Source organism: Plecotus auritus (genome assembly GCF_963455305.1).
Source record: "Plecotus auritus genome assembly, chromosome: 7".
NCBI lineage: Eukaryota > Metazoa > Chordata > Mammalia > Chiroptera > Vespertilionidae > Plecotus > Plecotus auritus.
Genome location: NC_137774.1, coordinates 70,394,726 through 70,410,263, shown reverse-complemented (window position 1 = coordinate 70,410,263; position 15,538 = coordinate 70,394,726). Strand labels below are relative to the sequence as shown.

Below are 15,538 nucleotides of genomic sequence, written 5' to 3'. Positions count from 1 at the left end.
GCCAACCTCCCGTGTCCCTCCCCAGCCCCTATTGTGCACCGGTGGGGTCCCTCGGCCTGGCCTGTGCCCTCTCGTAATCTGGGACCCTTCGGAGAATGTTGGAGAGCCGATTTAGGTCTGATCCCGCAGGCCAGGCCGAGGGACCCCACTGGTGCACGAATTCATGCACCGAGCCTCTAGTCTTAGAATAAAGGACATGAAGAAAACTGACATTTATAAGGAAAATATTAAGTGTGCTCTCTCTGGAGCATACCCACACCTTTCTTCCCTCTCAGGCATGCATCTTTACTTTTTCTCCTAAATCCCATGAGATTTGCATCCAGGGGAGCAACCAGCAGCAGCAGCTCATCCCAGGTGAGTCCACACAGCTCAGTGTGGCTCACTTCTTTCCTATAACATATCTAGAGAGCCAAGGCAGAGCACAACCTAGGCTCTCCCCTGTTGTTTTTCTCTCCTAAGCCCTCTTTTGTTTCACTGTCCCCAGCTTTAATGGGAAAAATGGTAGAGATAATTTACCTAGGAGTATTTAGTAGAATACATGAAAAATGTGTAACCTCACTAGTAATGAAAGAAATGCCATTTAAAATAATAGAATGAGCCCTGGTCCGGTGGCTCTGTTGGTAGGAGCATCGTCCCATACACCAAACAGTTGCAGGCTCAATTCCTGGTCAGAGCACATACCTAGGTTGAGAGTTTGATCCCCAGTCGGGGTGCATATGGGAGGCAACCAATCGATCTCTCTCTCTCTCTCTCTCTCCTCCCCCACTTCCTCTCTCTCTAAAATCAATAAAAACATATCCTCAAGTAAGGATAAAAATAAAATAATAGAATGAGCCACACTAACCTTCATAAAGGACATAAAAGAAAACAGTAGGAGAAACCAAGATGGCGGCATAGGTAAACACCTAAACTGCTGCCTTGCACAACAATATCAAAACTACAATTAAAAGACAAAACGGACACCATCCAAAACCACAGGAAAGCTGGCTGAGTGGAAATTCTACAACTAGAAGGAAAAAGGAAAGCACATTGAGAATCAGAGGAGCTGCAAAAGGCTGAGGTACGGAGACGCACGAGTGCACGGAGGGTACGGGTGGCTGAGTGCACGGGCGGCTGAGTGCGCAGCTGGCTTTCTAAAGCGGAAGAGAGACAGAAGCTCCCGGCTGCGCTGAACTCCAGTTCCGGGCGAGTTTCTGGGAACACAGATTTATTCGGGGACAAACTGGACTGTCAGGAAAAGAGAAAGCACACTGAGACTCAGGTAGCTGAGGAGGCAGAGGTCCGGAGGCATGTGCATGCAGAGAGGACTGACTGCTGAGTGCACAGCTGGCTCAGTGCACCGCTGGCTTTTTAAAGCGGGAGGGAGATGGAAACTCCCGACTGCGCTGAACTCCAATTCCAGGCGAGTTTCTGGGAACCCAGACTCATTCGGGGAGAAACTGGACTGTCTGGCAGTGGGTGAAACTCAAGAGCGGTTTTCTCTCAGAGGTGCTTACAGCGATTACCAAGGGACACTGAGACCCAGAGGCCTCATAGGGCAGGGCTGACGGGAAGCCTAGGCTGTCTGCTCCGCCCTGAGACTCCGCCCCATCCAAGCTGAGCACAGAGGCTTTTGCAATTTTGCAAGTCTTGTCTCATAAGGGTGTCTCCAGCACAGAAGTTCTCCCGGTGTAGACACAGCTGATCCTCACAGCCAGTTGGCCTGGAGGTCAATTCCTCCCAGTGATACCAACAACAATCAAGACTTAACTACAACAAGGCTGAGCACACAGTCCACAAAGGGGTGCACCAAGATTTTCCACCTCAGGTAACTGGGGAGGCTGAGCCACTGTGCCCTAGAAGACACCTAGCACACAAAGCTACTCTACCAACTCAGGGAAGCAGCAAAAATGCGGAGACTAGGAAACAGATCACAAACGAAAGAAATGGAGGAAAACAAACAACTGGATATAGAGTTCAAAACCACGGTTATAAGGTTTTTCAAGAATTTCCTAGAAAAGGCCGATAAATTTAGCGAGACCCTCGAGGATATGAAAAAGGACCAACTAGAAATTAAACATACACTGACTGAAATAAAAAATATTATACAGAGACCTAACAGCAGACTAGAGGACCACAAGAATCAAGTCAAAGAGTTGAAATACAAAGAAGCAAAAAACACTCAACCAGAAAAGAAAAAAGAAAAAAGAATCCAAAAATTTGAAGATAGTGTAAGGAGCCTCTGGGACAACCTCAAGCATACCAACATCCAAATTATGGGGGTGCCAGAAGAAGAGAGAGAGCAAGATACTGAAAACCTATTTGAAGAAATAATGACCAGAAACTTCGCCCACCTGGTGAAAGAAATAGACTTACAAGTCCAGGAAGCGCACAGAACCCCAAACAAAAGGAATCCAAAGAGGACCACACCAAGACACATCATAATTAAAATGCCAAGAGCAAAAGACAAAGAGAGAATATTAAAAGCAGCAAAAGAAAAACAGTTGATTACCTACAAGGGAGCACCCATACGATTGTCAGCTGATTTCTCAACAGAAACTATGCAGGCCAGATGGGAGTGGCAAGAAATATTCAAAGTGATGAATAGCAAGAACCTATAACCAAGGTTACTCTACCCAGCAAAGCTATCATTCAGAACTGAAGGTCAGATAAAGAGCTTCACAGATAAGAAAAAGCTAAAGGAGTTCATCACTGCCAAACCAGTATTATATGAAATGCTGAAGGGTATTCTTTAAGAAGAGGAAGAAGAAGAAAAAGGTAAAGATAAAAATTATGAGCAACAAATACATGTCTATCAACAAGTGAATCTAAAAATCAAGTGAATTAAAAATCTAATGAACAGGCTTTCGGTGGCAGGGTCTGGGGCCGGGGTGGCAGGCACCATGTCCGGCCACGAAGGTGGCAAGAAGAAGCCCCTGAAGCAGCCCAAGAAGCAGGCCAAGGAGATGGACGAGGAAGACAAGGCGTTCAAGCAGTGGCAGAAGGAGGAGCAGAAGAAACTCGAGGAGCTGAAAGCAAAGGCTGCAGGGAAGGGCCCCCTGGCCACAGGTGGAATTAAGAAATCTGGCAAAAAGTGAACTGTTCCTTGCGCCTGGGGCAATGGTGATCCTTAATTCCATTCCTGTTTTAACATCAGGATTCCCTGTCGTCACATCTCTTGCCACCTAGAGCTAAAATGAAGTGTTGTCTTGGAGGCTGTAGTACATTTAAGAATAAACTTTTATAAAAAAAAAATTAATGATGATGATAATCATGCATTCTCTCATCTCTTCAGTTCTTCTCATTCTGCCATTTCAACCTTAGCTGTGTGGTCAGAGTAAACCCAGCTCAGAATCCTGTCAAAGCGTGTTCTTCAAGATACTCTGTGTAACACCTGGAATTAAACCAACTTTCTGGAAAAAAATAAAATAAAAATAAAAATCTAATGAACAGAATAAACTGGTGAATATAATAGAATCAGGGGCATAGAAAGGGAGTGGACTGACAATTCTCGGGGGGAAAGGGGTGTTGGGGGTGCGGGAAGAGACTGGACAAAAATCATACACCTATGGATGAGGACAGTCTCGGGGGGAGGTAAGGGCAGAGGGTGGGGTGGGAACCGGGTGGAGGGGAGCTATGGGGGGGAAAAAAGAGGAACAATTGTAATAATCTGAACAATAAAGATTTATTAAAATTTAAAAAAAAAGAAAACAGAAAATGTTAGATATATCATGTTTCTCAAAGAGAAGCCTCAATCTTGTAAAAGTGTCATTTCTTCCCAAATCTACAAATGACATGTATACACAGTAAAAATAATGACTTTTTTTCCTGGGAGAATTCAACACAGTAATTCTTAACTCATCTAAGAGAGCAGATAGCCAAGAAAAAAAAAGTATAAACAATCCGAACATTTCTGTATAATATACCAGAATATATCTCAAACTTTAGCAATTAAAACAATGGTTATGACACTGGCCCGATGGCTCAGTTGGTTAGAGTGTTGTCCCGATATGCCAAGGTAGTGGGTTTGATCCCAGGTCAGGGCACATACAAGAAGCAACTAATGAAAAGAAGCAACCAATGAATGCATCAATAAGTGGAACAAAAAATCGTTTCTTTCTCTTTCTCTCTCTTTCTCTCTCTCTCTCTCTCTCTCTCTCTCTCTCTCTCTCTGTCTCTCTCTCAAATCAATAAATAAAAATTGGAAAAAACAACAACAGTGGTTAATCAGGAGTAGATAAATATATCAGTGGAATGGAGTAGGAAATCCAGAAACAGATTTGTATAGATTGGAAGTTTAATACGAAATTATAGATGTGCCGTTTTATATCAGAGGAAAGCTGGATAATTTAATATGTTATGTTAGGTTTGCTATGAATTTTAAAAAGTAAGCACCTCTAAATTAACATCAGAAAGGTAAATTGTAGCCCTGGCCGGTGTGGCTCAGTGGTTGAGTATTGTTCTGGGCACCAAAGGATTGCTGGTTCGTTCCCAGTCAGGACACATACCCAGGTTGTAAGTTTGATACCCAGTGAGGTGCGTGCAAAAGGCAACTGATCAATATTTCTCTCTCTCACCAATGTTTCTCTTTCCCTTCATCTCTCTAAAATCAATAAAAACATTTTTTAAAAAAGAAAAGTAAATTGTAGATGTTCAACCATTGAGAACAGACACGAGCTAAAACAGCCATATAGGTAGCTACCAGCTTCATCAAAATTCTGAGTATCAGCATTCTAAAATTTTTCTACAAAGTACACATTTTACACTTAAAACATTTTAAAAATAATTTTTTAACAAGAAGAAATAGTGTTCAGAAATTGTTTATGAATTCTCGTATGTATAATATTTTCCTGACTGTATCTCTCCTGTGTTCACACTTTTGGTTCTTTCTCTCCAACGTGGAAATGAAGTGGGGTTCCAGGAAGAACCTTCTGGCAGTGAACAACATGAGCGCTGTGGTGATCCTCAGCGCGCAGGCCATGTCCTCGCACTTCCACCAGCAGGCGGCCGTGGTGCAGATTTCCCCAAGCTTACTCAATGTGTCTTTCCTGTCCACGGGGTTGACATACGACCTGCGCACAGACATGCACATCAGCGGAGTGTTCATCACCAAGGTACCTGCGAGGCTGACCTGGGGGGTCGGTTGGGGGTCTTCAGTGTAGACAAAAGACCGGGTCAGTTGTAGGGTCATTCAGGATGGTAAGGGGCTCAAATGGCAGGCTGCTTTTTCATTTCCACGATCCTTTTTAGGATGCTATCGCTGTCTGGAATGGAAAACACGTGGTGATCTTTGAGCCTTCTGGAGCCATATTACGAAATGCAGGTAGGAATCCCCCCGCCCCCACCCCAGCAGAAGGGAGACACAACACCATGCTTTATTTGCTCACCATCAAATGGGGTGGGATGTGGTGGTACTGTGGTATGGGCAGAGGGCTGGCACAGGGCCATGAGACTCTCACATCAGTTTTCATGCCTGTGTTTCCAGAATCAGTGATGCAGCTCTGGCCCTGAGCTGCCAGGGCCTCTCAGGCCTCCTGGGCCTTACCCTATCGAAGCCCATCAAGGTGGTTGAGAAGCGCAGCTGGATCTGGGGCCAGCAAACCCTCTTAGGCTCCAGGACAGTAAACTCAGTAATAAGACTGCACGGACACATATCACAGTGCTGCCCAGGGGAGAGAGTTGCTACACACCCAACTTCTGAACTGGTTCCAGACCGCACAGAGCAGTGAGCCCCATGGCATCTTGACCAAGGCCAGCCTCTGTCTGAAAATGTTAGGATGAATCATCAGAGAGGCTTCGTCACTCTCAAACAGCTCTCTATGTCCCGTCAATCTCGCCAGCTCTGCTTCACGAGGCTGCCTTTACCCTCCACTCTTCAGCACATGCCTGTATGAGTTTTCTGAAGCTGCACAAACTCAGCGGCTTAAAAAGAAATTATTCTCTCACAGTTGTAGAGGTGAGAAGTCCAAGTCAAGGCATCAGCAGGGCTGCATCCCTCCAGAGCTCTAGGGAAGAATCTATTTCTTGCTTCTTCCAGCTTTTGGTGACTGTTGGCAATCCTTGGTTTGGGGTCACATCATTCTAGCCTCCACCTCCACTGTCACATTGTTCCTGTCTGAAATCTACCTCCCTCTTAATAGAGACACTTGTGATTGCATTTAGGGCCTACCTGGATAGCCCAGGATAATCTCCCCATCTTGAGACTGATATCTTTGGCCATATAAGCTAAGATTCACAGGTTCCAGGGATGAGGACACGATAACTTAGGGAAGTAGCTTCCAGCCTACACAATGACCATGAAGATGTGCTCCTCAGCTAGCTAGCTTCACCCTCCTGACCTCTGCCCTCTCACCTCACACTATCCAAGGATGATCCCTCTATGTGTTCAGTTGAACACCTCATACCTCTCTGAGGATGTTTGTGCTGGTTATCACCTCTCCCTCATGCCATTCTCTGTTTTTCTTTTTCTCTAATGCTTTGTTGCCTGAAATTCTCTCCTAACACTTTTCTTGCTGTACCTTGTATTTTGCTGATAATGAACATATTTTCCTCTCTTCTAGTGTAGACCCCCTAGGGGCAGGATCAACTTCTTAATTACTCAGAAGGACAAACAGCACAGCAGGCACTCTCAAACAGCTCTCTCTGTCCTGTCAATCTCGCCAGCTCTCTGTTTCGCCAGGCTGCCTTTATTTTGTCTTGTGTGTGTAATCATCTCCCCAACTACATAAGAACCTGTCTAGAAACTAGTCTAGAGATCAGTGCTTGTGGCCTCCAAAGTTCAACATCAGTTAAGGAGACACTTGCTTAAACCATTGTGTAATCATAGGTGCTCTGCTGCCAGGAGGGAGAAGAGACACCACTAATACGTGGTGCAGGACCCAGCACTGAGTTTCCCCACCAGGCCTGGAGCCTGCACAAGCTCTCCCTGCCAGCTTGGCTTTGGGCAGTTCCCTGTCCCTCAGAGCCTCGCTTTCCTCACCTGCAACATGCAAAAAACACATCCCTCACAAAACTATTAGAGGTCAGAGGCGAATTAGGGAACGTGTATAAAAATGCTTTTTTTAAAAATTATATATATTTTTTAATTTAATAAATCTTTATTGTTCAGATTATTACAGTTGTTCCTCTATTTCCTCCCCATAGCTCCCCTCCACTGGTTCCCACCCCACCCTCTGCCCTTATCTCCCCCCAACTGTCCTCATCCATAGGTGTACGATTTTTGTCCTATCTCTTCCCGCACCTCCCACACCCCTTTCCCCCGCCTCCCGAGAATTGTCAGTCCACTCCCTTTCTATGCCCCTGATTCTATTATATTCACCAGTTTATTCTGTTCATTAGATTTTTAATTCACTTGATTTTTAGATTCACTTGTTGATAGATATGTATTTGTTGTTCATAATTTTTATCTTTACCTTTTTCTTCTTCCTCTTCTTAAAGTATACCTTTAAGCATTTCATATAATACTGGTTGGGTGGTGATGAACTCCTTTAGCTTTTTCTTATCTGTGAAGCTCTTTATCTGACCTTCAGTTCTGAATGATAGCTTTGCTGGGTAGAGTAACCTTGGTTATAGGTTCTTGCTATTCATCACTTTGAATATTTCTTGCCACTCCCATCTGGCCTGCATAGTTTCTGTTGAGAAATCAGCTGACAATCGTATGGGTGCTCCCTTGTAGGTAATCAACTGTTTTTCTTTTGCTGCTTTTAATATTCTCTCTTTGTCTTTTGCTCTTGGCATTTTAATTATGATGTGTCTTGGTGTGGTCCTCTTTGGATTCCTTTTGTTTGGGGTTCTGTGCGCTTCCTGGACTTGTAAGTCTATTTCTTTCACCAGGTGGGCGAAGTTTCTGGTCATTATTTCTTCAAATAGGTTTTCAGTATCTTGCTCTCTCTCTTCTTCTGGCACCCCCATAATTTGGATGTTGGTATGCTTGAGGTTGTCCCAGAGGCTCCTTACACTATCTTCAAATTTTTGGATTCTTTTTTCTTTTTTCTTTTCTGGTTGAGTGTTTTTTGCTTCTTTGTATTTCAACTCTTTGACTTGATTCTTGTGGTCCTCTAGTCTGCTGTTAGGTCTCTGTATAATATTTTTTATTTCAGTCAGTGTATGTTTAATTTCTAGTTGGTCCTTTTTCATATCCTCGAGGGTCTCGCTAAATTTATCGGCCTTTTCTAGGAAATTCTTGAAAAACCTTATAACCGTGGTTTTGAACTCTATATCCAGTTGTTTGTTTTCCTCCATTTCTTTCGTTTGTGATCTGTTTCCTAGTCTCCGCATTTTTGCTGCTTCCCTGAGTTGGTAGAGTAGCTTTGTGTGCTAGGTGTCTTCTAGGGCACAGTGGCTCAGCCTCTCCAGTTACCTGAGGTGGACACTCCTGGTGCACCCCTTTGTCGACTGTGTACTCAGCCTTGTTGTAGTTAAGTCTTTTTTTTTTTAATGTATTTATTTATTTATTTTTAAGTAAGTCTTTATTCAGATTATTACAATTGTTTCTCCTTTTTCCCCCCATAGCTCCCCTCCACCCGGTTCCCTCCCCACCTTCTGCCCTTACCTCCCCCACACTGTCCTCATCCATAGGTGTATGATTTTTGTCCAGTCTCTTCCTGAAACCCCCCATACCCTTTTCCCCCTGAGAATTATCAGTCCATTCCCTTTCTATGCCCCTGATTCTATTATATTCACCAGATTATTCTGTTCCTCAGGTTTTTTAATTCACTTGATTTTTAGGTTCACTTGTTGATAGATATGTATTTATTATTCATAATTTTTATATTTACTTTTTTCTTCTTCCTCTTCTTTAAGAATACCTTTAAGCATTTCATATAATACTGGTTTGGTGGTGATGAACTCCTTTAGCTTTTTCTTATCTGTGAAGCTCTTTTTCTGCCCTTCAATTCTGAATGATAGCTTTGCTGGGTAGAGCAGTATTGGTTGTAGGTTCTTGCTATTCATCACTTTGAAAATTTCTTGCCACTACCGTCTGGCCTGCATAGTTTCTGTTGAGAAATCAGCTGACAATCGTATGGGTGCTCCCTTGTAGGTAATCAACTGTTTTTCTCTTGCTGCTTTTAAGATTCTCTCTTTGTCTTTTGCTCTTGGCATTTTAATTATGATGTGTCTTGGTGTGGTCCTCTTTGGGTTCCTTTTGTTTGGGGTTCTGTGCGCTTCCTGGACTTGTAAGTCTATTTCTTTCACCAGGTGGGGGAAGTTTTCAGTCATTATTTCTTCAAATAGGTTTTCAGTATCTTGTTCTCTCTCTACTTCTGGCACCCCCATAATTCTGATGTTGGTATGCTTGAAGTTGTCCCAGAGGCTTCTTACACTATCTTCAACTTTTTGGTTTTTTTTTTTCTTTTTGCTCTTTCGGTTGAGTGTTTTTTGCTTCTCTGTATTTCAATTCTTTGACTTGATTCTTGTGTTCCTCTAGTCTGTTGTTGGGTCTCTGTATAATATTTTTATTTCAGTCAGTGTATGTTTAATTTCTAGTTGGTCCTTTTTCATATCTTCGAGGGTCTCATTATATTTATCGGCCTTTTCTAGGATATTTTTGAAAAGCCTTATAACCGTGGTTTTGAATTCTATATCCAGTCGTTTGTTTTCCTCCATTTCTTTTGTTTGTGATCTGTTTCTTTGATGCCGCATTTTCACTGCTTCCCTGAGTTGGTAGGGTAGATTTGTGTGCTAGGTTTCCTATATGGCCCAGTGGGTCAGCTTCCCCAGTTAACCTGAGGTGGATACTCTTGGTGCACCCCTTTGTGGACTGTGTGTACAGCCTTGTTGTAGTTAAGTCTTGATTGTTGTTGGTATCACTGGGAGGAATTGACCTCCAGCCCAGTTGGATTAGACTTGCCAAATTGCAATAGCCTCTGTGCTCAGCTTAGATGGGGTGGAGTCCCAGGGCGGAGCGTACAGTCTTGGCTTCCAGTCAGCCTTGCCCTTGCACGCACGCACCTCCAGACCTCTGCCTTCCCCGGCTCCTGAGTCTCCGCCCGAGAGTCCAGATTCCCCCCACAAGAGCGTGGGTCCCCATTGGCTCCCCTGGAACTGGGGTTCAGTGCAGTCAGAACTGGGGCTCAGTGCAGTCAGGAGCTTCTGACTCCCTTCCACTAGGGAAAGCCTGTGGCAACCTCCGCAGCCTTTGTGCGCACTGGCATGTGCGTGCCTCCAGACCTCTGCCTTCCCCGGCTCCTGAGTCTCCGCCCGAGAGTCCAGATTCCCCCCACAAGAGCGGGGGTCCCCAGGGGCTCGCCTGGAACTGGGATTCAGTGCAGTCAGAACTGGGGTTAAGTGCAGTCAGGAGCTTCCGACTCCCTTCTGCTAGGGAAAGCCTGTGGCAACCTCCGCAGCCTTTGTGCACACTGGCGCGCGCGCCTCCAGACCCCTGCCCACCAGGGCTCCCCCGTCTCCAAGTCTCCGGGTGCCTTCCTCTCTACCTGATAGTCCAGACTCTCCCTGTATGAGCCTGAGTCCACGGGGTTTCGCCCAGAACTGGGGTTCAGTGCAGTCGGAACTAGGGTTCAGTGCAGTCGGGGGCTTCTTTCCCGCTCCCGCCAGAGAAAGTCAGCCAGGCTCTCAGCCGCCCTTCCTCTCTGCGCGCGCAAAGACCCTTTGCCGTACCTCCAATTCTCTGTGACCTTTTCTCTTTCCTTCTAGTTGTAGAATTTCCACTCAGCCAGCTTTTCTGTGGTTCTGGATGGTTTCCGTTCTGTCTTTTAGTTGTAGTTTTGAAATTGTTGTGCGAGGCAACAGTTTAGGTGCTTACCTATGCCGCCATCTTGGTTTCCTGTTGTAGTTAAGTCTTGATTGTTGTTGGTATCACTGGGAAAAATTGACCTCCAGGCCAACTGGCTGTGAGGATCAGCTGTGTTTACGCCGGGAGAACTTCTGTGCTGGAGACACTCTTATGAGACAAGACTTGCAAAATTGCAAAAGCCTCTGTGCTCAGCTTGGATTGGGCGGAGTCTCAGGGCAGAGCAGAAAGCCTTGGTTTCCCGTCAGCCCTGCCCTCTGAGGCTTCTGGGTCTCAGTGTCCTTTGGTTATAGCTGTAAGCACCTCTGAGAGAAAGCAGCCCTCAAGTTTTGCCCGCTGCCAGACAGTCCAGTTTCTCTCCAAATGAGTCTGGGTTCCCAGAAACTTGCCTGGAACTGGAGTTTAGCACAGTCGGGAGTTTCTGTCTCCCTCCCACTTTAGAAAGCCAGCTGCACACTCAGCCTCCCATGCATTCAGCAGTCAGTCCTCTCTGCACAGGTGCACCTCTGGACCTCTGCCTTCCGCAGCTCCCGAGTCTCAGTGTGCTTTCCCTTTTCCTGATAGTCCACATTCCCCCCGAATGAGTCTGGTTTCCCAGCATCTCGCCCGGAACTGGAATTCAGTGCAGTCAGGAGCTTCCTTCTCCCTCCCGCTTTAGAACGTCAGCCACGCACTCAGCCGCCTGTGCACACAGCCACCCGTCCTCTCCTCGTGCGAGTCTCCATACCTCAGCCTTTTGCAGCTCCTCTGATTCTCAATGTGCTTTCCTCTTTTCTTCTACTTGTAGAATTTCCACTCAGCCAGCTTTCCTGTGGTTCTGGATGGTGTCCATTTTGACTTTTAGTTGTAGTTTTGATATTGTTGTGCGAGGCAGCAGTTTAGGTGTTTACCTATACCGCCATCTTGGTTTCTTCTCTGAAAATGCTTCTTAAACTCTGAGGAAGCATGAAATATTTAGCTATTGCTATCATGTTTATCTTTCATTTTAGGTACCTTTCTATGTGAGTCTCCAGTGTTAGCGATGCACGAGGAAAACGTTTACACGGTGGAGCCAAATCGAGTTCAAGTTCGAACCTGGCAGGTAAATTGCTGCTGCAGAATGAGTGGGCTCTGATGATGAAGACAATTAGGGCAAACTATCTCCAAGTCAAGCCAGAGCCTGCACATTGCTTTCATCCAGACAGATCAGGAGCTTGGCTGTAAGACTGGATTCTGGGCTAGCTGCTCCATCTGTAACTGTTGTGACTACAGAAATCAGTAGGCAGGGCAAGGGCCTTTTGCAGTGAGAAGGATTATATTACTGGACCTTGAGTACATGGGATTGTGGAATGGGAGGCAATGTTTGCTGTGCATCTTGGGGGCAAAGGAGCAGTTAGTTTAGGACATAATATCTTTGGACAGGCCTTTCTCTGCATGTGTCTGAGGGAGAGGCCAGGATGGGAGCAATTCATGCCTTCAGGTGACAGACCTCTAACACTCTTCTGTTCCCTCTTGGTGGTGTGAAGAGACTCTTACCTGCCCTGCCAGTGTGCTCAGTGGTTAGCATCAACCCATGAACTGGGAGGTTAGGGCATATGCCCAAGTTCTGGGCTCGATCCCCAGTAGGGGGTGTGCAGGAGACAGCTGATCGATGACTCTCTCATCATTGATGTTTCTATCTCTCTCTCCCTCTCCCGTCCTCTCTAAAATCAATAAAAACAAACAAACAAAAGAAACCCTTACCTGTCTGCATCCCACATACATGGAATGTGTGAACCTGGCAGCTAGCATGCTGTATTAGTTTGCTGAGCCTGCCATAAAAAAAATTATCACAAACTGCGTGGCTTCAAACAATAAAAGTTTATTTTCTCACAGTTCAGGAAGCCAGACGTCCAAAATCCAGGTGTGGGCTGGTTGGCTCCTTCTGAAGCTCTGAGGGAGAATTCATTCCATGCTTTTTCCAGGTTCTGGTGCTTGCTGGCGGTCTTGGTGCTCCGTGGCATGTAAATGACTCACTGCAGCCTCTGCCTGCATCTTCTCATGGCCTCTCCCTGTGTCTGTGTTTCTCTTCTGTGTCCTATAAGGACACTTGGGTCTATTTAGGGCCCATCCTAATCCAGAATGGTCTCCTCTTGAGGTCCTTAACTTACATCTGCAAAGACCCTTTTTCCAAATAAGGTCACATTTACAGATTCCAAGTGGACATATCTTCTGGTGGTCACCCTTCAACCCAGTAAATGTAGCAGTGTTTTGCGTCAAGGTCAAGAATACCTATCATGGCTCTGGTTTTAGCTCTCAGAGTGACTGCTTCGTCCAGCTCTGAATTCTGTCCTGGGATCCAGCATTTGGTTTCTGGGGCATCTGTATCCATGTTCTTGTACCTTTCAATGCTGCTCATCCACTCCTTCGTTCAGCAGTTCCTAAAGGAGCTCCCATGGGAGGAGTAAAGGGGGACACTTAAAACAGGAGAGGGATGGGAAATACCACAGGAGAGTCATTGGAGTAGAGACTTGATGATAGGGGAAGCAGCCCACAGCCCATGTGCCCTCCTAGGGGCAAGTGCAGATTAAGGGAGCTGCCAGTCCCCATAAGACCCTCTACCTGTTTAAGGTCAGAGAGGAGGCAGAGGCTGGAGGGAAGGAGGCCAGAGCCCATCGGGGCATCCCGTGCAAAGAAAGCTCACCTTCCTGCCCTAGCCAGTTTGGCTCAGTGGATAGAATACCAGCCTGCGGACCAAAGGGTCCCAGGTTCGATTCCGGTCAAGGGCACATACCTTGGTTGCAGGCTCCTCCCTGGCCTGGATCCTGGTCAGGGCACGTACAAGAGGCAACCAATCGATGTGTTTCTCAATCACATCGATGTTTCTCTGTCTTTCCCTCTCTTTTCCACTCTCTCTAAAAGATAAATGGAAAAGTATCCTCAGATGAGGATTAACCAAAAAGAAAGAAAGTTCACCTTCTTGCAATGACAGTTGGGTGGGGGCATCTGCCCTGGACATAAAGCAGAGGCAGGGAGCGGTCATGTTCTTAAGAACAGATGATGGAGGCAGCTCTGTCAGCAGAGAGATGACCTGTGGGGCACTGGAGGGCTGGAGGGTGGAAAGCATGCTGCGGAGGGGAGAACGGCCTGCTGGGAAAGGACTGTTAGCACACTGAGAAAGGGCAAACTGCATAGTGAGCAAAGGTAAGGGTCTGCTGGGAAGGGGAGAGTGGCCTGCTGGGAAACCTGGAAGCAACTGAGGAGTCTTGCCAGTGGGCTTGGAGGATGTCTCACAACTGATGGCCTGGAGTTGTCCTTTTTGTTAATTTTTTAACTACAGGGGTTTGTGCCCATTGTAACTAGTAATATACTGCCAGCATGTGTAAGGAAAAGATTGGGAACGCTCCCCGTTTTGAAAGCCTGGAGCGTGTCTTTTCAGGCCTTCTTCCTGCTGGTGCAGAGGTAGACAAGCAGACTACAGTTGGTGCTCGTTTGGTCATGACAACCACCTTCCGGTTTTCTAATGGGGCCTCCTTCCGGGCTAAAACATAGAGCTCCACTCCTCCTCCCCGGCCTTTATACTGTTTTGTGCAGTGGCCTAGGTTGAAGAGCTGTGATGGGCACCCTGGGGTGGGCTCGTTTATACAGAGGCTGGAGCTGAGAAAAGGGCTGGTGTCTGACAGATAATGCTGGAGGCTTACGCCGAGGGGAGAGCAGAGAAGTGGGGAATGCAGCAGGAGGGCGGGTGGGCCAGTCCAAAAACAGTGGGGGTTATGTGGCCTGGAGAGGAGGGACAGTGCGTTTTGGCTTGCTTTTTCCTTGTGTTTATTTTTTCCTCCTAGAAGATAAGTTCTGGGTCAGTGTGGCGGAAAAGACTAGGGGAGCTGGCAAATGGTAAAGTCAGGTAGGAGATGCCAAAGGTGAGAGGTCTAGGGGCCTGGAGCCAGGCAGTGGGCTGAGAGATGAGGCCAGAGTGGAGGAAGGGATGAATCAGTTGGTGAGCAGTTGCATGGTGGGTGGCAACAGAGAGGGGAAAATTGAGGATGTTCATCCAAGGATATTTTTCCCATTGATTGTTGGAGAGAGTGGAAGGGCGGAAGGGAGGAAGAGAGACACATCAATTGGTTGACACTTGCATGGGCCCTGACTGGGTCTGGGGATCGAACCTGCAACCCAGATTATGCCCTTGGCCGGGAATGGAATCCGTGATCCTTCAGTGCACAGGCCGATGCTCTAATCAGCCAGGGCTGAGTTTTCTAGTTTGGGAGTCTGGGTTAATTTTTAAAAAATATATATTTTTATTGATTTCAGAGAGGAAGGGAAAGTGAGGGGGAGCTAGAAACATCAATGATGAGAGAGAATCATTGATTGGCTGCCTCCTGCACACCCCATGCTAGGGACCGAGCCAGCAACCCGAGCATGTGCCCTCACCTGGAATTAACTGTGACCTCCTGGTCCATAGGTCAATGCTCAACCACTGAGCCATCTTGGCCAGGCGTGATGCCTTAAGATGGAAACTACAGAAACAGTGCAAGTTTGGCAGTTCAAGGTGCAAGGTAGTAGGTGTACCTTGGACACCCTTCAGAGATGTCCAAAAGCTAGTTGGAAATACAGGTTCTGGCCCTGGCCGGCTTGGCTCAGTGGTTAGAGAGTCAGCTTGCGCACCAGAGGGTCTCAGGTTCAATTCCTGGTCAAGGGCATGTACCTGGGTTGCAGGCTCGATTCCCGGTCCCAGTTAGGACGCATGCAGGTTTCAACCAATCAGTGTGTCTCTCTCACATTGATGTTTCCCTCTCTCTCTCCCCTCCCTTCCACTGTTTCTCTAAAAATCAATGGAAAAATAATACCCTC

At 46.4% G+C, this 15,538-nt stretch overlaps 2 protein-coding genes across 6 annotated transcripts in view; both read left to right on the top strand.

Annotated features, from left to right (window-relative positions):
• The window catches only part of IFT140 (intraflagellar transport 140), a 107,660-nt gene that overhangs the window by 32,087 nt on the left and 60,035 nt on the right, over positions 1 to 15,538 (top strand). For all 5 annotated transcript variants that reach the window (XM_080679083.1, XM_080679084.1, XM_080679087.1 and 2 more), the window contains exons 10-12: positions 4,890 to 5,093; positions 5,230 to 5,302; positions 11,719 to 11,810. In XM_080679083.1, coding sequence (XP_080535209.1) covers positions 4,890 to 5,093; positions 5,230 to 5,302; positions 11,719 to 11,810 — 369 coding nt within the window. The remainder of the gene's footprint in view (positions 1 to 4,889; positions 5,094 to 5,229; positions 5,303 to 11,718; positions 11,811 to 15,538) is intronic.
• Positions 2,849 to 3,228, top strand: LOC308253540 (translation machinery-associated protein 7-like). The gene has a single exon (XM_080679126.1). It carries the CDS (start codon positions 2,883 to 2,885, stop codon positions 3,075 to 3,077), a length of 195 nt encoding a protein of 64 aa, XP_080535252.1. The 5' UTR covers positions 2,849 to 2,882; the 3' UTR covers positions 3,078 to 3,228.

Excerpts from the sequence above, each read along its gene's own strand:
- LOC308253540 (XM_080679126.1), top strand. The coding sequence starts at position 2,883 with ATGTCCGGCCACGAAGGTGGCAAGAAGAAGCCCCTGAAGCAGCCCAAG.